At 36.3% G+C, this 22,194-nt stretch overlaps 7 protein-coding genes across 12 annotated transcripts in view; 2 read left to right on the forward strand and 5 right to left on the reverse strand.

Annotated features, from left to right (window-relative positions):
- The window catches only part of LOC104702690 (probable receptor-like protein kinase At2g21480), a 4,855-nt gene extending 4,504 nt beyond the window's left edge, over positions 1-351 (reverse strand). The window contains exon 1 of the mRNA XM_019228170.1: positions 71-351. Coding sequence (XP_019083715.1) covers positions 71-281 — 211 coding nt within the window. The 5' untranslated portion in view covers positions 282-351. The remainder of the gene's footprint in view (positions 1-70) is intronic.
- Positions 1,054-2,210, reverse strand: LOC104702692 (probable dehydrin LEA). The gene is made up of 2 exons (XM_010418594.2): positions 1,732-2,210; positions 1,054-1,484 (listed from the first exon to the last, which is right to left on the reverse strand). Exons 1-2 carry the CDS (start codon positions 2,125-2,127, stop codon positions 1,263-1,265), a joined length of 618 nt encoding a protein of 205 aa, XP_010416896.1. The 5' UTR covers positions 2,128-2,210; the 3' UTR covers positions 1,054-1,262.
- Positions 3,469-6,213, reverse strand: LOC109124645. 3 transcript variants are annotated; one of them, XM_010418597.2, is made up of 5 exons: positions 6,058-6,213; positions 5,129-5,519; positions 4,819-4,865; positions 3,800-4,730; positions 3,469-3,692 (listed from the first exon to the last, which is right to left on the reverse strand). In XM_010418597.2, the coding sequence occupies exons 2-4, from the start codon at positions 5,418-5,420 to the stop codon at positions 3,804-3,806; spliced, it is 1,266 nt and encodes a 421-aa protein (XP_010416899.1). In that variant the 5' UTR covers positions 5,421-5,519; positions 6,058-6,213; the 3' UTR covers positions 3,469-3,692; positions 3,800-3,803. The 3 variants fall into 3 exon arrangements, with proteins under 3 accessions (XP_010416899.1, XP_010416900.1, XP_010416897.1); XM_010418598.2 differs by having other exon boundaries at positions 3,469-4,730; positions 4,819-4,860; XM_010418595.2 differs by having other exon boundaries at positions 3,469-4,730.
- LOC104702694 (chaperone protein dnaJ 10-like) lies at positions 7,045-9,578 on the reverse strand. Of its 4 annotated transcripts, XM_010418600.2 has the most exons (11): positions 9,420-9,578; positions 9,252-9,312; positions 9,083-9,180; positions 8,905-8,964; positions 8,674-8,756; positions 8,422-8,587; positions 8,186-8,315; positions 7,912-8,070; positions 7,629-7,807; positions 7,416-7,514; positions 7,045-7,277 (listed from the first exon to the last, which is right to left on the reverse strand). In XM_010418600.2, the coding sequence occupies exons 3-11, from the start codon at positions 9,167-9,169 to the stop codon at positions 7,182-7,184; spliced, it is 1,059 nt and encodes a 352-aa protein (XP_010416902.1). In that variant the 5' UTR covers positions 9,170-9,180; positions 9,252-9,312; positions 9,420-9,578; the 3' UTR covers positions 7,045-7,181. The 4 variants fall into 4 exon arrangements, with proteins under 4 accessions (XP_010416902.1, XP_010416903.1, XP_010416901.1 ...); XM_010418601.2 differs by lacking the exon at positions 9,252-9,312 and having other exon boundaries at positions 7,434-7,514; positions 9,420-9,577; XM_010418599.2 differs by lacking the exon at positions 9,252-9,312 and having other exon boundaries at positions 9,420-9,577.
- Positions 12,861-16,609, forward strand: LOC104702695 (phosphatidylinositol/phosphatidylcholine transfer protein SFH8). Its single transcript, XM_010418602.2, has 11 exons — positions 12,861-13,189; positions 13,468-13,883; positions 14,096-14,362; positions 14,466-14,543; positions 14,644-14,745; positions 14,826-14,875; positions 14,978-15,077; positions 15,179-15,277; positions 15,366-15,479; positions 15,571-15,703; positions 15,863-16,609. Exons 1-11 carry the CDS (start codon positions 13,156-13,158, stop codon positions 16,405-16,407), a joined length of 1,938 nt encoding a protein of 645 aa, XP_010416904.1. The 5' UTR covers positions 12,861-13,155; the 3' UTR covers positions 16,408-16,609.
- On the forward strand, positions 16,764-18,098 carry LOC104702696. The gene is made up of 5 exons (XM_010418603.2): positions 16,764-17,138; positions 17,246-17,310; positions 17,389-17,449; positions 17,640-17,786; positions 17,879-18,098. The coding sequence occupies exons 1-5, from the start codon at positions 16,871-16,873 to the stop codon at positions 17,956-17,958; spliced, it is 621 nt and encodes a 206-aa protein (XP_010416905.1). The 5' UTR covers positions 16,764-16,870; the 3' UTR covers positions 17,959-18,098.
- Positions 17,989-21,886, reverse strand: LOC104702697 (phosphatidylinositol/phosphatidylcholine transfer protein SFH3). Its single transcript, XM_010418604.2, has 14 exons — positions 21,568-21,886; positions 21,162-21,223; positions 20,731-21,077; positions 20,378-20,644; positions 20,212-20,289; positions 20,016-20,117; positions 19,876-19,925; positions 19,682-19,781; positions 19,508-19,597; positions 19,387-19,404; positions 19,190-19,301; positions 18,633-18,982; positions 18,444-18,515; positions 17,989-18,344 (listed from the first exon to the last, which is right to left on the reverse strand). Exons 2-14 carry the CDS (start codon positions 21,205-21,207, stop codon positions 18,330-18,332), a joined length of 1,647 nt encoding a protein of 548 aa, XP_010416906.1. The 5' UTR covers positions 21,208-21,223; positions 21,568-21,886; the 3' UTR covers positions 17,989-18,329.

The raw sequence follows: 22,194 nt of genomic DNA on the forward strand, positions 1-22,194 counted from the left end.
GCAGAGACCTGAATGTCGTCTTTGGCTTCTATATACTGAACCGTCTCTGAGTCACTCTTGAAGACTCTACCTTCAGGAGTTTTGGTTGAAGACTTGCTCCCACAATCAATGAGAATGTCATCAGCCGGTTTAAAACCAGCGGTTGGGCCACCACCGATGGGAGCCGCTGAAGCTAGGCCGGTTAAGAAGAGGAGGACGGTGAACAAGAGAGTCATGAAGGGCCTGGAAGAATAATCTAAGACAAGACACATTGGTATATTTGGTTTCTTTGTTATCTCCATCCCTCCTTCGTGGGGGAAGAGAGAGAAGAGAGCAGAGAAGAATGAGGAGTAAAATGAAAAGACGAAAGGAAACGAGATTGTTGGGATGCTTGTGGTTGAAGAAAGATCGAGAGAAAAAAGAAAGGATGAGTAGTTGTTTATATGTGTGGCTTGTTTTCTTATTTGTGTTTTGGTTATAATTAGTGAATGTTTATTTTTAGTTAACTGTTAAATTGACACAATTAAGCCAATACAAAACAAACTATGATTTCAAGGGGACTACTGCCAAGTCCTTGTAGATGTTATTTTTGATCATGGCCATCGTCGAGAAACTCATGCAAAGATATCATCAGTATATGAGACCGCACATGTAATAGATGAAAGGGACCGTCCTAACTTTCGACTCTGAGAAATGTGAGAATAAGTATCGATAAATAAGTATAGAAAATATTAAGACAATCTCGTGGCACGAATTCATTTCATAAACACACTCGACTAGTAAAACATTAAAAATGAAAACATACGAACAAACGTAGGAGTTTTACTAATATAGCCAAAATCCAGTAAGTTTCAAGATCAGTGCAGACATCTTTCACTTTTTTAGTCTCTACCGTTCTATCTTACTTTCCATTGTAGCCTCTGAAACAAAGCTGAGGTCCAGTACTCGTAGGTCGCACTAATTTCAAACTCTCCGGTTGAGAGTTAAGGTATATGTTATGCTTGCTGCATAGCATTATTTTTGTTTCTTTGTTTTTGGCAGAAAAAGGGTGTTTCATTTTTGGAAATTCTTGAATATTAATTCGACCGTTGTTAATTGAGAAAAATGCAATATACAATCCATTTTTATATAAATAAAACAAAGACATGATCAAACGATTGTCACATTCACAAACTGCAAACACATTTGAACTCGACTAGACCACATATATATATATGACTGACAAGTGACCATGGGCCTTTTTATTCATGAAATGATGAAAATTAAGTTCATCGGATTGGTGTTCATGGGTGGTTGTGGTTGTGGTGGCCGGGAAGTTTGTCCTTGATCTTCTCGAGAATGCCCTTCTTCTCGTGGTGTTCCGTGGTCGTGGTAGTGGTGGTAGTAGGTCCGGTGGTCGTGGCTGTGGCGGGTGTTTGTTCATCCTTGTGCTTACCGCTACTAAATTTCTCTTTGATTTTCTCCTTTATGCTCTTCTTCCTCCTCCCTCCTTGCCCGTCGTCCTCCTATTCCAGGATCATGTATATATATGTATACTCGTTAACTATTTATACATGAAAAGGAAACCGTGTTTAAGAAAAGGCTTTTGTTCACTTTTAATGTTTGAAAACCCTTAACGTACATACTTGGTCTTTTGGTACTATATATATTTTTGTGTTTCAAAAACAATTATGACATATTTGGAAAGCAAAACAAAAAACCCTGATGAGAATAGCGGGAAATCAGTATCTACATATAGAATGAGAATCTCACCGAGCTAGAGCTAGATGAACTTCCAGACCGACGAAGATGCTCTTCAAGCGAGCCATGGTGTTGCTGCCCTGTGGTGGTTGAGCCATGGTGTTGCTGTCCTGTGGTGGTTGCTCCGGTACCTGCGGCTACTCCTGTCGCGGTAGCAGCAGTGGCAGCGGCTGCTGGACCAACTGCCGAATGCGTTCCCGTAGAGACCGGATGTGTTCCGGTAATGGTGCTAGTAGGGTGCTCTGCAATGTCACTGGTGGTACTATCCCTATACAGTTGTTGTTGGGCGGAGGTAGCAACGCCGGTTAGGTGCATGGGGTTACCGAACTCATCAGTGAGCTGGACCGGGTTACCATGTTCGTCGGTTAGATGGATTGGGTTTCCTCTTTCGTCCCTCAAATCAGCCATTGTCAACAAGTAGTTCCTTCTTTTGAAGTGATTTTGCACGATAAGATTCTCAAGTGCTGCTTAGAATACTACGTTTGCGGTTGAACAAGCGCGTACATATTATATATAAAATGTTAACCTGCATGTGGTTATGAGACGTGGCGTATTTAATGTGAAATATTTTGACACGCACGGTTAGAAGAGGAGTACTACGTGTCATGTGTGTGCTTTAATACGAATACGTCACGAATCCGACATAATAGCGTCCAGTGGCGGATCCAGAACTAAAATTAACATGGGGCATATATAATTTTTTTTGATATAATAGTTATATTTTTTTTTTGCATCTCATATTTTTAAAATTTAAGTTTCTAAAAAACTTAAAAAATTCAACTTTTTTTATAAGGAATATTATTTTACATTTTTGAAATCTAAATTGAATCAAAAATTGATCTATTAAATTTATTAGATGTAATTATTAATATTTTAGAAAGTACAAAAGCAAATAACGAAATTAACTTGTGTATTTTGGAATATAAGTAAAAAAGAAAGAAAAAATGTAATTAATAACTAATTAAAAATGTAAGAAATAAAAGAAAAAAATTGTACATACAAAATGAAAATATAAAACGTGGCATAATAAATAAAAAACAAATGATATTGGAAATATGAAATACATCATCCCTAACATCTACTCGGACACTAATAGTTATTTGATCTAATAAGGTATAACAAACAATAGGTAATCTTTTTTTATATATCATTAGCATGGAGCACCTGCCCCACCTAGTCCCTCTTTCGATCCGCTCCTGATAGCGTCTTCTCTTTTTGATAAATTCGATAGAGAACAACGTTATCTTCTTCGTAATCGTGAGGTACGTGTTTTCTATGTTGTAAGGACAGATATGTAAATGATTTGGATCACGGGCCTGGTACCGCTAAAGAAGGTCGGTGTTCTTCGTTTTAAATATTTTCAAGACCAAACGTTACGAGTTAGCTGATTGGTGATTCCAAGTTTCCGACTTACAGTTACATGTTACTACATGGGTGGAAAGCCGTGGATACACAATACAACATACGCATATTTAGTTTCGTATTATATTAGCTTTGCTAGTTGCTACAAATTTAGTTCCAGGTTTTTCTGTTTTTTGTCTAACTACTTTTGGTTTTAGGAAACTAAAATTTTTCTATTAAAAAAAAAGGTCTACATAAGAAGACTACATTATAAGAAAATTTCTTGTAACCAAATATTTCCACAAAATCAGAGGAATAGTATTCGGTTACCAGTATTAATTAACGAATAGCATTGTTTCTTTTAAAACGTATAATACAGCATTATATAATTATATGAATTCCTTGATCCAATTAACCCACAGTCAGATAACTTTTACCTTATCCTATAATAATTATTATATTTACATGTGTAAAAATTTGGGAATGCACCAAACCAGAAAAAGAAAGGGAGAAAGAAAGTTTTTTCTCGAGACTTGGGAGATAAATTCTATGACGTGCACACAAACAAGTGTGTATCGTTCATTCGTTTGGTAAAGTATCCCTAGCTTACGAAGAGAAACACCACCTAGAATCTGCAACAAGATTCAATAATCATCAATGTTTTCTTTACTTGTGTGACTCGTTGGTTTGAGCCATAACCTTCTGGTGCATAAGGTGATGCTTGTAGGGAGATGCTTACAGTTTCAAAGTTTGCTAGATTTGGTCCAGAAGAAGCCTTTCTTTCTGAGAGATTGATTCTCTTTTGGGGATTTAACATTGTTACTTCTGGACCCGAAAGAGAAGTGTCTTGCAAGGAAAGGCTTTGGGGAATAGTTTCTTAAGCTCGAACTCGATACTAGCTTTGGGGCTTTACCTTTGTATCCTGCCACCACCGCCTTGTGGTTGTGATCAAACATGACAAAGTCATCGCTGTCCACAACGCGGTTCCTTAGTCTCTTGTTTTGTCTAGCTTTCATATCCAAATCCGCCTTCAACGCTTTTTCCGACAACTTGAATGTTTTCTTCTCCCCCAGAGTGCAAATGGGACAATGAGGGTCGAATTTGTCAACTTCAGGTGTCATCTGCTCTAAACACTCTGAATGATAGACGTGCCCACAAGCTAGAATTGCAGCTACAGAGAGCTCATTAGTGGCAAAGATCTTCTGGCTACTCAACAAAGATTTTTCAGACAAGGATCTCAAGCAAGCACCACAGTTTTGCTGATCACTGGACTTTCTGTTTCCTTGATGGTCTATCTTGTCACGACGAAGCCCAAAGAACTCGTTATCGTAAGAGCAAGACTCTCTGCGAGAATGTGCCATCATTTCGGAAAAGGCTTGCATGGACCAACCATCAGACTGAGATTCATTCCCCAGCCTCTCTTCAGTTGCTGAGCTTCTTCTACTTGGTGAGGCAAATCCAAGGATTTGACCATCTGAGACTTGTTTTGATAGATGAGGGCGAGGTGACAGCTTTAATGTCGATGAACTAGCAGGTGGCATTGGCAAGTGGCTCTGGGATGACAATGGTGACGTTGAGAAGGATGATGCTTGAGAAGCCAATGAAAGAGACCGTTTTGCAGGAGATGGATAATAAGCAGGGTTGGTTGAATCATTTGTTTTCCGGGTGGTCTACAACAGTAAAATAGGGGTCATATTAACAGAGTTACATGGCAGATATATATAGCTAGCAGTGAAACAAAGGCTTTTAGTTTTTTACCTGTTCAGAGACGGTGTCAATGGATGCAATTCCTGAAAAAGACTGATCTGCCACAACAATAATATGACGTCATAACACGGAAAAGTCATAGCTTAACGATAAAAATGGGTGGAGACCAATCAAAGCAAGTCAAGAAGCAAACAAGAGAACAGTTTTATGTCAACAAACACATCAAAATGCCCATCAACAGTTTCTGTAGAAAAGTAATCCTAAATTCCAAGAAGGTGCCTACAATTTCCTCTAAAGTCGTCCATAGTTTTTGACAAATCAAACACAACAAGCATGTCTAAAGGGTCGAAATTTTTTTTACCAGAAGCAGGAGATTTCTGCCATGACAGCGCCTGAAAATTGTCCAAAGGGGAGCCTTGTGATGATGATACGAAAGCAGATTCGGATTTGACATCAGACATATCGTTACGACTAATTCCATCAGATAACCAACTGACAGAGGTCTCTTCACCTGCCACTCGTCCTCGATTATCCCACCGGAAGCTCCAGTTAGGAGAATACCTCAAATTGTTTCTTTGCAAATTCTCAACTGCTGATGTAGTATTAGGCAACACCATTTTGTCTCGAGCAGCAACACAACAAGCATTCCCCATAACTTGAACCGTATCGTTGAAAAGAAAAAACTACTCAGCACCACCGCACAAAAAGACACTCCCGGATAGATGTTTTGGTGCATAAAACCACCTCAAAACCTTCCAAGAAACAAAAATTTCAGAAACTCAATAAGAATCAATTTTGACTATAAAATCCTAAAAAACCTACAGGTTCTAACAGAAGCAGCTAGTAAAACCCCAAAACATCAGTCCAATCACAAAAAAAAAACACCATGGATAAGAAGAGCTTACCATTCACCTACACAGTAAGTCAGTAACTTAAAACTGGCCATGGCCAAGATATATAAAGTTAGAAGTAGAAGCACCAAATCAAAAAATACAAGGTTTAAGATAGAATCAAATCGAGCCATTCGTTGCTCACTAACATGTCTACTACTACCTTCACTAAGAAATTCCCAAAAAAAAAAAATTTAGGACACCAAAAATAGCAATTGAATCGGGCAAAATATCAACAAACAAGTCACATAACTAAACAGATCCGCGATTAGGGCCAAGGAACTTGCAAAACAAGTTGAGATTACCCTAAAATAGAAACAAAAACCCTAAAAAGAAAAAAAAAAAAAAAAAAAAAAAACAACAATTCAGTATGTGAGACGAAAGGTGACGAGCACCAAACCTGCTCTGGGAAGTCGCCGGAAAACAAAATGAAAACGAAGACACAATTTCACATAGCTAGAGAGAGAGAGAGTGCTGTGGGAATTTTTTAGAGTGAGAAAAAAACTTAAAGCACTGCGAGGTTCTGCTTTCTTCTTCTCTCTCTCCCTCCCTCCCTCCCTCCCTCTTGAGAAAAGGGGAAAGAGACGATTCCAAGTCTTCCCTGACGTCTTTAATTAACGCCGTCTGATTCCGGTTAGACCCGTGTAAACCGGACCAAATTAAAAGATCGAGTAATTTACATTTTTAGTTTAGATTAAATCTTTGTTTTTTAGTGAAATTGGAAATTTTTCCATTATAGTTTCATTTGTATTTAATTTGGATTAGGAAAAAGGACAAGTTAGATTGGTCTTCGGTTTGATAGAACCAAACATTTATGGTTTTGACTTATGGTTGTGAGACCGTCCGTTAGTTTTAGCGGAACTTAAGTAAGCGACGTAAAGACAGACGGATGCCACGTCATTTTAGCAAGACAACAAAAAATTGGAAGGTGGCGTCAACTATAACGGAGTGACGTCGGTGAAGTTGGACGGTTGGGTTGCCAAATTGAAACATTATAGTTTATGAAGGACTAAAATAGAAATATAAAAAGTCCTCTGTAGTGTATGTATGATATTGATATCTAAAGTTTTTCTTACAGAAAAGTACGTTTGGAGCTTAGTGAGGGCAACGCGTAAAGGATCAAAGGGGAATAAAAAGTCCACATAAACACGCCTTATTTATACTCTCTTTTGTTGTCGGTCAAGCCTAAAACACGCAGTTCCAAGTTCCAACAACAAACAAAATAATTATAAAAATGTAGAGTTTTGTATCTTGCAGAAGTTGTTGGGGTTTGATTGATGAGATCACCTAACAAACACCTCTAAGATCTTGTCATAGCTAAGTTCGAATCTGAATTATGAGAGTTGTGAACAATAATATGGAAATAATAAAGAAGAAGAGACAGGACTAATTTTAACGAGTATCTGATAAGAATAACAATGTATTCAACTACACAAGAAAAAGTTCAATCTCTACAAAACTGGGGAAATGCAACTTCATCCAAATAAAAAAGATAAGAGAAACAACATATTCAATTAATAGGTTTCAAGACGTCGCCTTTGAAGAACCTCCGGTGTCCTGTTGTTTCACGGCGGGTTCGCGACGCAAGCTGCTTCCTCTCGTGTACGGCTTCTTAGCACCCTTTAAAAAGAGAAACATAAGAGTATTTACAGTCTTAGATATAATAAGAGTAGGTTTCTCAAGATTCAAATGCAACACAGAATCTTAAATATATATATTAACCCAATGATCGTTTCTATTTTATGTTAAGTTACGAACCCTTTTCTTCTTGCTCACCTGGAAGATCGTTCCAAGTTTCTTCAATCCTATGGCACGAGCTCGAAGAACATCCTTGGAAACACTTGGATCTTTAAGCACCTACATGTGTGTGGGAGAGAGAGACAAATAAATAATATGATTACTTAAGAGAAATTGATCATTACTACCAAAAAAAAAAAACATGGTCATATATGATGAATCTTAGTATCTTACAGAATTGCAAACACGAGAAAGAGTGGATTCGATGTCGAGAACATTGATTTGCCAAAGAGATTGAAGCAAAGCATCCATTTTAGCTTCAATGGCTTTCTGAATATGCTCCTCTTTGTTCTCTCCTTGGTGTTCATTCAATCTGTTCACTTCATCCTGCAACTGAAGTAACGAAACCGCACCTACATATCCGAAACACAATGTCATCCAGAGTAAGTAAGTAACGATTTTGTTCAGTTAGAAAACCAAGAGGTCTTTTTGCTTTATTTGCTAGTTGTTTCTATACCAGAAGCAGCCATCACTTGAGATTTCATATGGTGGCCTTTGTCACGCACCCATTCCGCTAAGAACGGCACTTTCATAAATCTCTTGTCTTTACCAATTTCTTTAGCAGCTTTTCTTGTGTAAATGTAACCAATTGTATGCATCATCGCCTCTCCGAAACCTTAAACAGTGTCAAAGCAAGATTTATGAAATCATTTTCAGTTTATACAACGTTACCACTGACCTTTCTTGTTTTTTTTAGAGCTAATAAAATGCAAAAGAATTTATTTTATTACCGGCAGAGGAAAGCCGCTTTGCCTCTTCGTTAGCCCATTCGATAAATTCATCGGTTCGTCCTTCCACAAACGGTTCAAGTTTGTTTTTCAATGTAGCGGCGAGCTTGTCTTCCCTCTCCTTTTGTAGAGCCTGCACAGAGTTCCCACATAAATTAAATACATGGAGATGAGTAACTAAACATATTGACGAATTATATAGAATAGAAGGTTAAAAAAAAAAAAAAAAAGCAATGTACTTTGATCTTGTCTTGAAGCATTTGCTTTCTGATTTCAGGCTCATATGATTCCAAGTCAGCTTCGATTGATGCCAAATAAGCAAGTGCAAGCTGCCCAATGTATTCTTCAAAGACTTCGCTTCCGAAAAGCATACCAAATACAGCTGCAGGATCAACCATTGCATCCCTGACATAAGAAAAAAAGTTATCAAGCTACACTCGTTCACAAATAGATGATAAAGTTTGTATAAGTACAGAGAGGGAAAAACATACTGTTGAACCCCTTCTTTGCCATATTTGTCATAAGCTGCTCGCTTCTCCGGATTGCTCAGAACCTGATAAGCCTCGCCTAAAACCTTTTTCATTCATGAAAGCAACAAAAGACATGAGATTTGTTGGAAAAACTTTGTGAAGTTAAGCCAGTATACAAACAGACAAAGAGACCCTGGAAACAAAAATAGTAACCAATCTGACAAAACACCTAAATAAAATGTCTTGATTCACCTGAAAGTTTTTAGCAGCTTGAGGGTCTCCAGGGTTCTTGTCAGGATGAACTTTCCTAGCCTGAAGAACAAAAGACACCCAAGATATACATTCACAATCAAAATGTCACATTATCATAAAAAGACCAAACAAACTGAAAGCAGAGTTTTTATTTTATTTTTTCCCAAAAAGACAGTACTTTTAAGTAGTAAGCCTTTTTAATGTCAGCATCTGAAGCATCAGTTTTGACGTCTAAGATCTCGTAGTACTCATTCTCCTTCACCATACCTTTTTTCTCTAAAACAATATGAAACAAAACACAAGTCAAGACCCAAGTTTTAAAATTTGATCCCAATATCAAATGTTACCGATTTATTTCCCCAGTTTTCCTGTGATCATTCGAAAGGGGACAAATTCCGATTTCCAGATCTTATAGGAAAAAAAAACCCAGAATTGGGGGGATTCAGTTTTTTTGAGTGACGAGAGATCATATGAATCGAGAAAAAAAACAGAGGAGAAAAAAGGCAGAAACTTACTGATCGTGGAGAATTGTAAATGAGAGAGGGCACAATAATATCTCGATTCTAGTTAGCGAAATTGTGAAAGGTTTCTTTTTATACGATGAAGAGAAGAGTAAGCAAGCAAAGCAATACAACGATCTGTATCCTTGTCAGAGTTTACGGTTTTGGTCTTCTTGATATTCCAAACGTGTGACCGTGTTTACACACATCTCTCTCAATAAATAATGCACACGTGTCCGAGGATCGTCCGACTGAAAACAATGAGCCCATGGAGAATCGAACCCGGCCTCTGTAGAAGCGAAGAAAGAACAGGACCCAATAACCACTACGCTATGAGTCAGTCTTAGAGGAGTCTATTTTTAAAAAAATAAGCTGTTTCTTTTGCATCTCTTATCTCAGCTTCGATCGTTGGAACTTCCAAGGTAAAATAAGATTCCCAACGAAATTGATCTTTTTTGTATGTGTGGATTAGGATATACAAGTACGAGAAACCAACGTTCTGAATAAGTATAACTGGACCAAAAATTTGAATTGAGATACTTTAGTAATATGTTCATGATGACTAAAAAAACTGTGCAAAAAATTGTTAATATTTCTGTGCTGCTGTCTGATCATATATCCATTATGTAGACCCTCGTTTGAGCCAGGTACTATGAGACTTTTGAGCTCTATGTCGAGTTCCACGATTAGTAAGACGTCGAGCTCCACGATTAGTAAGACGTCGAGCTCCACGATTAGTAAGACGTCGAGCTCCACGATTTGTAAGACGTAATTGATTATGAAAAGGACGAAAACCCGTCTGGAATGATTTCCTCAAACGTTTGCTCTATGGATAATATAATCTTCTCCCTACAAGATGTATATGGTTATTTTGCCAGCTTTAGACACTACCAAAGTCCGTAAAACCAATTTCATCTTGCTTTCTCCCACAGGTGATGATTACTACGACGATGATGAGGTTATAAGAGTGATGCCCAGGATTTTAGGCAATTAGCAAGACAAATTTCTGATTTAAAAAAATGTGGTGAATGTAGAATGTGTTAAGCCAATCTTCACATTAAAGTCATTACTATACATATATTGTACTCCCTCTGTATCATAAAGGATGATTTTCTAGTACTTTTTCTTGTATCACAAAGAATGAATTTTCGTATACTTTTATTAATTAATGCTAAAAAATGTAAATTTCAAGAACCATTAAATGAGAATTTAAAAGTTTGATGAAATACTATTGGTTAATAATTATAAAATATTTTATTATAAATAAATAATACACTTATTACTAAACATTAAATGTTTTTCTTAATTCATGTAAAAATCTTAAAATATCATCTATTATAATTCCGAAGGAATATATATTTACCCTAACTAGATGCATTGTGTGGTTAGTTAATTTTATTGAATTAAATTCATTGGTGTGTTGTTGAATTATAATAGCAATGATTGATAAAACATTTCAACCAGAACGTACTAATCAATCATCACTCAATTGATCATTGTTGGATCGACGAATTCTAATCCGAAAGTCAATGTTTCTTGCTGTTAGATTCAATTAACGAACCTTCTCTACTTTTTTTTTATTGTTAATTTATTTTTTTTGTGTGTTAAAATTCAGTTCTGTGTTTGATGATGATTTTGTAGTATATATTGTCAAAGTATACAAAAATTTAGTAATTAATTAATTAATATTCCAACTAGAATTGGGAAGGCCTAATGACCGTTGACCCTTCCTTTAATTGCTCCGTATTTATTTGAAGAAAATCTGTAATCAATCCTTCGCTACTCGCCACGTGTTGTGTAGGTCCCATGGTACGCGCAGTGATGAAAAGTTTACGTTTGGCCCCTTAATTTATGAAAATTGCACATTTCACTCCCAACTTCTTTTAATTGTCAAAGCTAAACAACCCATTGACTCATATCAAAATATTAAAATCATACCAGTTAAACAGATGTATATATTCAACATTAGTATCTTCTACCGATATATCATTGCATTCTAATTTATTTTAGCTTTACACTCTCAAAACGTATTCTTTTCGAATAATAAGATATTGTTTAAAAACTTTACCTTACTAATTATATTGCATTACCGACACATACTGTTTGTATCAATCCATATTTAACATATGGATCTAGTCGAATTGGACTACAAACTCTTCCGAAATAGTATTTGCACCAATGTTGAAATGAAAGAAAACAAATCTAAAAATCTAAATTTTAAAATAATCCAAATTAAGTGGGGTCATAATGTAAAGAATATTTCATTCTCCACCTTCTCTTTTGTCGTCTCTCTTTCTTTTTTTCCAACAAAAACTAAAAGGGTAATTAAATACTAGTATTTGTCGTTTTGTTGGCGGAATTATCAGTTAGTCTTTTTTACTTAAATTAAAAAAAATGTTATAAATTGTTTTAAAATTCTTACAGGTCTATTTGTCCATAGATCCATTAAACTATTTTACCCGTGGCCATTAGTGACCGTACGATCTTCTTCGGTTGATGATGACTAGAGCAACCTCTGCACTTTAAATGTTTCTCCATATTTAATTATAATTTAATATTAATCCAAATACACCCCAACATTATGCTAATTTTGCATATTTAATCTAAAACTAGTTTTGGTGACATATTTTACTTGCTCAGATTTTAATTGTTCGTTTTTGAATATTTTCGATTAAATTGTCTAGGATCCATTTATTTTATTTTATTATATTCGAGATTAACTCGGTTTAGATACTCAATTTTGAAAATATTTTTAAAATTGTTTATTTTTTAAAAATTGCTTTAGTTTTGATTTTTGACAAACATAATTAAAGAATTTAATATCATATTTTAAGTATTATGGCTATTTTGATCTAAAATAGTTGATATTTTTGGGTATATATTTTAATTTTTGATAACGGAATTATATCAAATTTATATATAATGAAATGGTATATCTTAGATATAAAATTGTAGGATATTTTAGATATTCAAGATTGGTTTGGGTTCATATTCTTTAAATATAAAAGTTTAGGATCCGTTTTCTAGAAACAGAGTTCAATTTTGTTTTTTAAAAAAAAAATTAGTTTCAATTCAATTTTCCTGGATTATGGATATATTGCCAATGCTTAAACTTAATCTCAATTTCAGTTTTTTTTTTACTTTTATGTCAAATGCCATATATCATACTATTATATCAACGTTTCATAGATTTATAAGAAAATATTATAGTATTTAAATTCAGTTTGATGATATAATTTGGAAATATTCGTCCGAGATTTAATTTATATTGAAAAAAAAAATAAAATCAGGGCACGAAATACCACCGTCAGTTTTGGGGTTAGAATGAAAGACAAAAAGTGTAGGGCTCACAAATAAAAACGAGTGTAACAATTGGGTTATCATTAAATACAACCTTCTTCTATATATATACCAAAATAATACTATAATAATATAATAATACGATTAAAAAAGAGGAATTTTAGGTAAGAAGAAGCTGAGAAAGTCCCATAGTGTTCGGTCCGAATTCAACTCCACTTTTCTCTCTCTCAATTTGTTTCTTTCTTTTTTTCTCTCTCCTTCCATTTTTCTTTAGCGATATTTCTGGGTTTCTTGTAATTGTGAGAAATAGATAGATTCTCAGGGAAAAAAGGGTTTCTTTTTTTTCTTTTCTTTTGCTGGTGCATTTGATTCGTGGATCAGCCATCCTTCTGTAAAGATTTTTGGGGAAAGATCAAAAGAATCACTCGATTTTTTTTTTTAGTCGAAGAGCATGTCAGGTCCACTTGATCGATTTGCCAGACCATGTAAGAGATCTGATCTTTGTTTTTTAAATTCTTTCTCTGTAAATTTGTGTGTTCTGGGTTAGTTTTTTTTCTAGGGTTTACTTTAGCTTAAACTTCGAAATGAATGAACTTTGATGTCTTTATATAATAATTGAGAATCGAAAAAAAAAATTGTGTCTTTGTGGCTTTTTCGTTTGTTCAATTTAGGTTCTTGAGCTTAAAATTAACATAATTGCTTTAGATTTAAATAGTTCAGTAGATGATCTTATGGGTCTCACTCATCTCAAATCCAAAAACAGCTTTCACTACAGGATTTGAAGGATTCTTGAGCAGTGATGAGAAAAAAGAAAGAAAGTCAGATTTTGAGAATTCTGAGGATGAGAGGAGAACTAGGATTGGTTCTTTGAAAAAGAAAGCCATCAATGCATCTACCAAGTTCAAGCATTCTCTTAAGAAGAAGAGCGGAAGAAGAAAGAGTGATGGTCGAGTGAGTTCTGTCTCCATTGAGGATGTGAGAGATGTCGAGGAGCTACAAGCTGTTGATGCGTTCCGACAAGCGTTGTTAATGGACGAGTTGCTTCCGGATAGACACGACGACTATCACATGATGTTGAGGTTCTTGAAAGCTAGAAAATTCGATGTTGAGAAAGCAAAGCAGATGTGGGCTGATATGATTCAGTGGAGGAAAGAGTTTGGTACTGACACTATTCTTCAGGTTTGTTGTTAAAGCTTTTTGAACACTAAGATATTGTTTCTTACTGTTGAGACCCTTGTTTTTGTTTTTTTAAACGTTTTGTTTGTCTCTATTATAGGATTTTGATTTCGAAGAGATTAATGAAGTTTTNAAATCTTTTTTGAACACTAAGGATATAGTGATTACTGTTGACCCTTGTTTTTGTTTTAAAACGTTTTGTTTGTCTCTTGCAGGATTTTGATTTCGAAGAGATTAATGAAGTTTTGAGACATTACCCACACGGTTATCACGGTATTGACAAAGAAGGCAGACCTATTTACATTGAAAGACTGGGGAAAGTTGATCCTAACAGACTGATGCAAGTAACAAGCATGGATCGTTATGTAAGATATCATGTAAAGGAGTTTGAGAGGTGCTTTATGATCAAGTTTCCTTCCTGTACTATTGCTGCCAAGAGGCATATTGATTCCAGTACAACTATTCTAGATGTTCAGGGAGTGGTAAGTACTATTTTCTATGATTCCTCCTGATATTGTTATTCTTCTATTCGAGGGTGTAGTGGAATGATTTATTCTCATGTACTTATATAATTTTTGTATTCAGGGATTGAAAAACTTTACCAAGTCTGCTCGAGAGCTTATCACACGATTGCAAAAGATCGATGGGGACAATTATCCTGAGGTATTAGTTAGTTGGAGCTTCTAATACTAGTTGATCTCCTCTGTGTGTCTGGGACATCAGGTATCAAATGCTAATCTTGGCTTTGTGCTATTTCGTGCAGACTCTACACCAAATGTTTATTATCAATGCAGGGCCTGGATTTAGGCTTCTCTGGAACACTGTGAAGAGCTTTCTAGACCCAAAAACATCTGCTAAAATTCATGTATGAAAGATCTAAGTTCTCTGGTTATATCTCTTTGAAAAAAAATACTTATTTATATGGACTATTCTATTGTTATGTAGGTCCTTGGATACAAGTATCTACCCAAATTGCTTGAAGTCATTGATGTCAAGTATGTGATCCTTGATCCTTTTTTCCTTCTCTGGATTTTTGTTTTATCGAAAGCTGCACTGTTTGTTTGCTTATGTATAAATTGGTCTGCACATTTTTACAGTGAGTTGCCTGAGTTCTTGGGAGGTGCATGTACTTGCGCAGATCAAGGTGGTTGCATGCTTTCTGATAAGGGACCTTGGAAAAACCCTGAAATTGTTAAGGTCATTGAATGGACTCATCTCGTTTTCTTAGGATTTTGTATAAAATACTCATCCCAAGTAGTTGGAATCTGAGACATGTGGTTATCTTGACATTATTTCAGATGGTTCTTCATGGGGGAGCACATCGAGCGAGGCAGGTGGTGAAAGTTTTGAATAGCGAGGGGAAAGTCATTGCTTACGCAAAACCGTCATATCCATGGGTATGTAGTTATTAAATCCCATAACTAGTCAATTTTAACTTGTAGCTTACCATATTGTGCCTAAACGCTGTCTGTGTCATAAACACAGATAAAGGGAAGTGACACTTCAACTGCAGAGTCAGGATCTGACGCTGACGATATCGGGTCTCCTAAGGCTATAAAGAGTTTCTCTCATCTCCGCTTAACACCTGTCCGTGAGGAGGTAAACTTTGATTTTTCCATCTTCTAGTTACATTTCAGATTCTGAACTGTGCAGAGATGTTTATCGGTTTTGCTCTCTTGAGACTTTGCAGGCAAAGATAGCTGGTGAAACAAGCTTGGCTGGTGGTAGTTTTCCGGGGTATGATGAGTATGTACCAATGGTTGACAAAGCTGTCGACGCAACCTGGAAGGTGAAACCCGCTATCCAAAGAGTGGCCTCAAAAGGTTAGTTACTTTATGCACAAGTAGGCTCCGATTTTTATTAGGGTTTGATATAATATTGGGTATCAATTTCTTTTCTTATTAGGGTTATAAAAACAAAGCTTTTTTTTTTTTCGTTTTCCTTGTGTGACGATCCTAATTATATCAATCTGTTTCCTTCAGGGGCTTTAATGTCTCCCACCGTTGCAAACGATCCTGAAGGCATCCGAGCTAGAGGTATAGTCATGTTCATGGCAATCTTGATGGCGGTTTTCACATTCTTCCGCACAGTATCTTACCGTGTGACCAAGACTCTTCCAGCGACTACTACTACTACTACTTCCCCATCAGAAACCCAAGTAAACGCAATAGAACTTGGTAGTACTAATGGTGAAGGAGTACAAGAGGAGCTTCGTCCACCTTCTCCTGTACCAGACCTCACGGAAACCGATCTCCTGAACTCTGTGACTAAGAAACTGACGGAGCTTGAAGGTAAAATCGGAACTCTCCAATCAAAGCCGAATGAGATGCCATACGAGAAAGAAGAACTGTTGAACGCAGCAGTGTGCAGAGTAGACGCACTAGAAGCAGAGCTCATAGCTACTAAAAAGGCGCTTTACGAAGCTTTGATGAGACAAGAAGAGTTACTTGCTTACATTGATCGCCAAGAAGAAGCTCAATTCCAAAAGATGAAGAAGAAGAAGAAGAAACATCTCTTTTGCTTTTAATTAAGCACCATGCAGCATCACAATCTCTCTCTTCTTCTTCAGACCACGTTCTTAATTTGATGTTCTTCTTTAAGGTTAAAAAAAAACAAAGAAACTCTTCTATCTGATTCTGATGTTAAAAGCTGCTAATACAGAGAGCTCTGTTTCCTTCTGTGATTATGAGCCACGCATTATAATTATGAATGTTTTATCTATTTTTATAGTCCTTACTCCTCAAAACGTTAAAATCTGTAACCGTAAACTTGTTAATCAAAATCATTTATAGTATCGAACTTATTAATCAGGATTTTTATTTTTTTATCCAGAATCTAGATACGTGATATTGTGACCACATATCCCATATAGTGATTATCTCTTAACGCTTCTCTAAAGCTGCTTCTTTTTTTTTTGTTTGTTCTTTACTTGATATTTTTGTTGTTCTAAGGATCAATCAATTTCACAACACTTTTTGTATGAAGAAAAAATGGAGATAACAATATCCCAATTGTGCTCTCGAGTTAAGTTTTCATCATCACTGTTCTGTTTAAATGGAAACAGTAAGAAGAGGAATTTAACTGGAGCTGTTTCAGTGAATTGCTTGAGAGAGATCAAACAGATCAGTAATGTTAGTTTCACTGCAAAGAAACCGAGAAGCCACGCGTTGGTGGTGAGAACAACACGCGCCTCCTCGGATGAGAATCCATCCCCAACTCCCAGTGCAGGAGGAGAACGGTGGCTTCTCCAACCAGTTGGTCAGAAGCTTCTTTGTTTCTTTAATTTAGTGTTATTAGTATAACTGAGCTTTTTCTTAAATCTTTTCTTTGAGTCTTTAAAGTATTTTGTTCTGATAACTTAATAGGTGATGGAGACACAAGACACATTGGCTTCAAAGTAGCAATGCCTGCTCCTTTTGAGATCTCCTCTGTAAGAAAATAACAAACAGACCCATTAGCTATATCTTTTTTTTTTCAAGAGCTGATCATTAATATGGGTTTTGAGCAGGGCCAAGTTACCATTGGACGTCTACCGGAAAAAGCTGACGTTGTGATTCCTGTGGCAACCGGTACTTCTCTGTTCTTGTTTGTAAACAAAGTGATATATATACGGATTTAATATGACTCAGCTTTGTATAGCTTTGGTTTCAGTTTAGGACTAAGTTTGGTTTTGAGATTGTTTATTGCTTGGTTTCATTTACTTGGTTTTGGATGGATCCATTCTGTTAACTAAACACTCCTAGTTTTATTCAAACGCAGTGTCAGGAGTCCATGCGACAATCAATACAAATGAAGACAACCTTCTTGTGACAGATATGAACAGCACCAACGGTACATTCATAGAAGACAAACGTCTGATTCCTGGTGTTGCTGCTCCTGCTTTTCCCGGAACCCGAATCACCTTTGGTAACAATCAACCAATCTTTTTCTTATACATTTTCTCATCTCTATGTGATGGATCCATCCATCAATGAGATTAACTCTTTCTGTGTTCGTAGGTGACACAAATCTTGCGATTTTCCGTGTTTTCAAGCTCCAAGATAGTGAAGTATCCACCGAGAAACCAACCTCAGAGTAAACACAAAACCTGAAAATTGCTTCTGTTTGCTTTGCAATTCCTAAGTTGGTTTACAACATTGTTGATTTGTGGGCATATATAATATGAACAATAACTTTATATGTAATTGTGTACTTTTTTATAACATAGATATTTTTGTGTTTTAGTAGTTACAATTAGGTGTGAAAGAATGATGAGTGGTAAAAACATAAGCTTTCAGATTTTTCCAGAGACAAAACAACAAAACATTTACAGAAAGCATATCTCCACATTTTTTTTGATCATCTTTATATACTCTTCACGGATATATTTATATTTGTATATATATGTAATAAATATGGATTTATATATTTCCAGGTTTCTTCAAAAGTCTTGAGGCATCATCAAGTCTTTCAGAATCCAAAGAACTGAAAACAAAACCAAAGAAAAGTATAAATATAAGTAAACAAACTCAAATTTGAATAGTCTTTGACGAAGAGTATGTTTTAAATGTGTAGGTTTGTTACCTTCTTCTTCTTTTTCTTCTTCTCGATATAAGCCATTATCTCATGCTGCGTAGCCATGGCTTCGTCCAGTGTCTGATATATTTAACCAAATGATCTCTTAAGTTATTTATGTTAAAAGAATTTTGAGGTATGATAAATTATTTAAATAAATAAATAAGAAAGCTAGTTATGGAGGCTCTTGAACCGTACCTTTTTGGTCTGAGCCAACTGAACCTCAAGCTCGTCGACGCGGCTGAGAGCGGCGGTGAGGATCTGTTCTTTCTCAGGCGAGAAAGACGCCGGCTGGTTGTCCAAAGACCTGCATTTCTCCTCCAGCTCAGCCATTCTCTTCACCATCGACATATACTCTTGGCTTGACACCATTGTAGTCTCTGTTTTCTCCCCGTTACCGCCGTAAATGGCTGCCTCAGTGAGCTTCCTTGGCATGTTCTTCGTTAGCCTCACCACTGTCATTAACCCCATCATCAGAGACATCACCCCGCCGAACAAATATCCTTCTCCTCCCCTCCTCTGCGATGGCTTCACGGCAGAGTATATATCTTCGAAAGCGAAAACAGATATAGGTAAGTAGTGGTATGTTTGGTTGAAGAGTGTAGCGGAAACACATATCAAAAACGTGAAAATATGGTGAATGTTTGGCATAGTAAGAAATTACAGAATCATGTTTTCAAAACATGAAAACACGAATAAATGGTATACCAAAACAAATGTTTTTAATTTAGAATCAATGTTTCTGTGTAGTGTACCTTCAGGTTCAGGAAAGTTTGACTTGTGGAGATTTGCAGGCCAAGTAGTAGCATTCACAGCTTTCTCAACAATTGGTATTAATTTCGCGTTCTCTACATCCACTTTGTTCTTCTGCAAATAGGATTTTTAAATCAGTTAAAACACAAACTTTAGAGAGCTAAAGAAGTAATCTTTTTAGACAATGAGAGAAACTCACCGCAACGGAATCGGATTTCTTCAATGTTTCAAGCAAAAAAAATAAGAGAAAGGTTAGTTTTTTTTATCTATGATTTTGAATGACAAAGATCAATATACTTATTGAGTTTTTTTTTTTTTACCATTGTTGTGTTCTCGTCCACTGAGATTGTCTTCTCTTCAATGTTAGACAATGTCTTCCTTGGGCACTTCCCTCCTCCGTTTTGAACCATCTGTATATAGTTTAAGATTCAGCTTCTCAGTCCATCGTTTCGTTAAACGGGGTTTCAAAGATTCTCTATGACTTTATAAAGTACCTTGAAGATATCAGGGTCGTTCCATGGACCTTTGTCTGAACGCATGCACCCACCTTTGTCTGCGCAAGTGCAGTTACCTCCCAAGAACTCTGGAAGTTCACTATGCACACAGAAAAAGAAAAAGAATAGATAGTCTTTAGATAATGAATTTGTGGCTAAAAATGCAGAGTTGAGGAGCTCTGTTTCTGTCTTACTTGGAGTCGATAATCTCAAGCAGCTTGCTTTGGTATTTGTTGCCAAGAACCTGTACATGAGAGACATGAAACTTCCATAACAATAGACCTTAAAATTTTGGATCTTTGGAGTGACACAGCACGAAAAAAATAAAGCTTACGTGAATCTTGGCCGTGGTCTTTGGGTCAAGGAAAGATTTCACAGTGCTCCACAGAAGCCTGAATCCAGAACCAGCGTTGATAATGAACATACGGTTCAATGTCTATATGATTCATAAACACAAAACAATTCAGTACTGTCTTGAGTTGCTAGTGATAACAATCTAGGTCAAAATCATTAAGAAACATCATAGTAACCTCAGGGTAGTTATCACTATCGATCTTCTGGATACGCTGAAGAAGATCCCTTGCAGCCTTACTGAAGTTCTTCAACCCCTAGGAAACCAAAAAACAAAATCATGCACTCATTCTCTCTCTCTTTCTTTGATTTGAAAACCGAAACAAAAGTGGCAAGAGAGCATACCACGCCTTGCACATCCAAGATGGTGGTGCTCTGATCAATATGCTTCTTGGCAGCAATGGAGCAAGCTGGTAATTTGATATTGAAAGTCTTCTCAAACTCCCTCACATGGTACTTGACATACCTATCGATGGTAGTGACTTGCATGAGCTTTGTGGCATCCACTTGGCCTAGCCTCTCAATGTAAACAGGCCTTCCGTCTTTGTCAACGCCATGGTAACCTTGAGGATAGTACTTGAGGACTTCATCAATTTCCTTGAAATCAAAGTCCTTTGAAAGAAGAAGAAGAAGAAAGAATCAGACTTTAATTAAAAATCAGAAGACAAAGAAAGAAGATGATTGATCTTTTTTTTCACCTCCATGATAGTGTCAACACCAAACTCTTTCCTCCAATGAATCATATCAGACCACATTTGCTTAGCTTTCTCGATATCAAACTTCCTAGCCCTGAGAAACCTAAGCATCATGTGATGGTCATCGTGTTTGGAAGGAAGAAGCTCGTCCAATATAAGAGCCTGACGGAAAGCGTCAACAGCTTGAAGCTCTTCAAGATCAATGTCGTCAACGATAGAGAGAGACATAACACGGCTGTTCCTTCGAGTTCTCTTGGTGAAAGAGTGTTTGAATTTGTTGGAGGCATTGATAGCTTTCTTCTTAAGGGAACAAAGCTTTGTCTTCTTTTCATCCTCTGAGCCCTCAGTATCTGCAAAACAAAACAAAACCTCAGAACCTTTGCGCTGAAAGATATATATCTCTCCTCCATAGAACAAAGTTGCATCCCCTTTACCAAGCTTATTATTTCGATCCATATGAGCAGACATGGTATCCGTCATGATTTGAAGCTTTTCTCTGCGGTCACATAAAGCAAAAACACAAATCTAATTTAAATATTTTGTTCCTTGGGAAACAATCAATCAAAGAAAGAAGAACTCTCTCGTTTAGACATTTGATGAAAACACGTTAAATACTAATCTGAAACAACAACAACAACAACAACAACAACATGGAACAAAAGGACAGTATCAAACCCACATATTTTGTTTTGGTTGAAAGATGAAACAGATGATGATAAAAAAATAATCAGGGAGGTTGGAAACAATCGGAAAAATCAAACATTTAGCGGATGAAGTTGGATGGAAACAAATGAGAAAGAAAATATAAAAGATGGGTTCTTGTTGATTTTGTTACTTTACCTATTCAAGATCCAAAAAAAAGCTAAGGAAAGGAGAAAGAAGAGAGAAAGAGAGGTGTATATAGTCTCTCTCAATCTTCAGCCCCCCCAAATAAAGGACGGCTCCAGATTTAGAATGCGAAATCTCTGACGAGAACCAAATCTAACAAGAGAGAGAGAGAGAGAGAGAAAGAGAGAGAGAGAGTTTTAGCTTAATCCAATAAAAGGGTTTCTGAAAAAGGTTTGACCTTTTTATTATTATGATGAGTATAAATGGAGGAGGAGTACATTGTGGTGATTTCTAAGAGACAAGAGTAGAAACAGAGAGAGAGAGAGAAAAAAAAAAAAAAGTCATTTTTATAAAGGGGGGGGGGGAGAAGAAAGGCGCGTTGTCCCTTTGCCGTTTTTCTGGTGAGATAATATTTTTTTGTATTTTCAAGAGCGCTTTGCCATTTATGTCAGCAAACTGAAATCTTTTGGGTTAGAATGGCCACGGTGGTTGGAGTAGAAAAATTAGTTTGGAATGCGGGTTTGAATGGTTATGGCGGTTAGGATTTACAAATTTATCGAAACTAAATCATTGTGTACCAACTATATTTGTACGTAAAAGTGGTATCTAGTTAGTTTGTGGTGGTTTTTATTTATTTAT

Source organism: Camelina sativa, chromosome 7 (genome assembly GCF_000633955.1).
Source record: "Camelina sativa cultivar DH55 chromosome 7, Cs, whole genome shotgun sequence".
NCBI classification, from domain to species: Eukaryota; Viridiplantae; Streptophyta; class Magnoliopsida; order Brassicales; family Brassicaceae; genus Camelina; species Camelina sativa.

Coding starts and splice junctions, on each gene's coding strand:
- LOC104702697 (XM_010418604.2), bottom strand. CDS start 21,207: ATGACGGATACCATGTCTGCTCATATGGATCGAAATAATAAGCTTG. Junction 21,078..21,161: donor GGATCGAAATAATAAGCTTG/GTAAAGGGGATG, acceptor TTTGTTTTGCAG/ATACTGAGGGCTCAGAGGAT. Junction 18,983..19,189: donor AAACTTTCCTGAACCTGAAG/GTACACTACACA, acceptor TCGCTTTCGAAG/ATATATACTCTGCCGTGAAG.
- LOC109124645 (XM_010418597.2), bottom strand. CDS start 5,420: ATGGGGAATGCTTGTTGTGTTGCTGCTCGAGACAAAATGGTGTTGCCT. Junction 4,866..5,128: donor GCAGAAATCTCCTGCTTCTG/GTAAAAAAAATT, acceptor TTGTTGTGGCAG/ATCAGTCTTTTTCAGGAATT. Junction 4,731..4,818: donor TTGACACCGTCTCTGAACAG/GTAAAAAACTAA, acceptor TTACTGTTGTAG/ACCACCCGGAAAACAAATGA.
- LOC104702694 (XM_010418600.2), bottom strand. CDS start 9,169: ATGGTGAAGGAGAATGAGTACTACGAGATCTTAGACGTCAAAACTGAT. Junction 7,515..7,628: donor TTTCTCGTGTTTGCAATTCT/GTAAGATACTAA, acceptor ACACACATGTAG/GTGCTTAAAGATCCAAGTGT. Junction 7,278..7,415: donor AGGTGAGCAAGAAGAAAAGG/GTTCGTAACTTA, acceptor CTCTTTTTAAAG/GGTGCTAAGAAGCCGTACAC.
- LOC104702696 (XM_010418603.2), top strand. CDS start 16,871: ATGGAGATAACAATATCCCAATTGTGCTCTCGAGTTAAGTTTTCATCA. Junction 17,311..17,388: donor CTCCTTTTGAGATCTCCTCT/GTAAGAAAATAA, acceptor GGTTTTGAGCAG/GGCCAAGTTACCATTGGACG. Junction 17,787..17,878: donor CGGAACCCGAATCACCTTTG/GTAACAATCAAC, acceptor CTGTGTTCGTAG/GTGACACAAATCTTGCGATT.
- LOC104702692 (XM_010418594.2), bottom strand. CDS start 2,127: ATGGCTGATTTGAGGGACGAAAGAGGAAACCCAATCCATCTAACCGAC. Junction 1,485..1,731: donor GTTCATCTAGCTCTAGCTCG/GTGAGATTCTCA, acceptor ATCCTGGAATAG/GAGGACGACGGGCAAGGAGG.
- LOC104702695 (XM_010418602.2), top strand. CDS start 13,156: ATGTCAGGTCCACTTGATCGATTTGCCAGACCAT. Junction 14,746..14,825: donor AAACATCTGCTAAAATTCAT/GTATGAAAGATC, acceptor ATTGTTATGTAG/GTCCTTGGATACAAGTATCT. Junction 15,704..15,862: donor CCAAAGAGTGGCCTCAAAAG/GTTAGTTACTTT, acceptor TGTTTCCTTCAG/GGGCTTTAATGTCTCCCACC.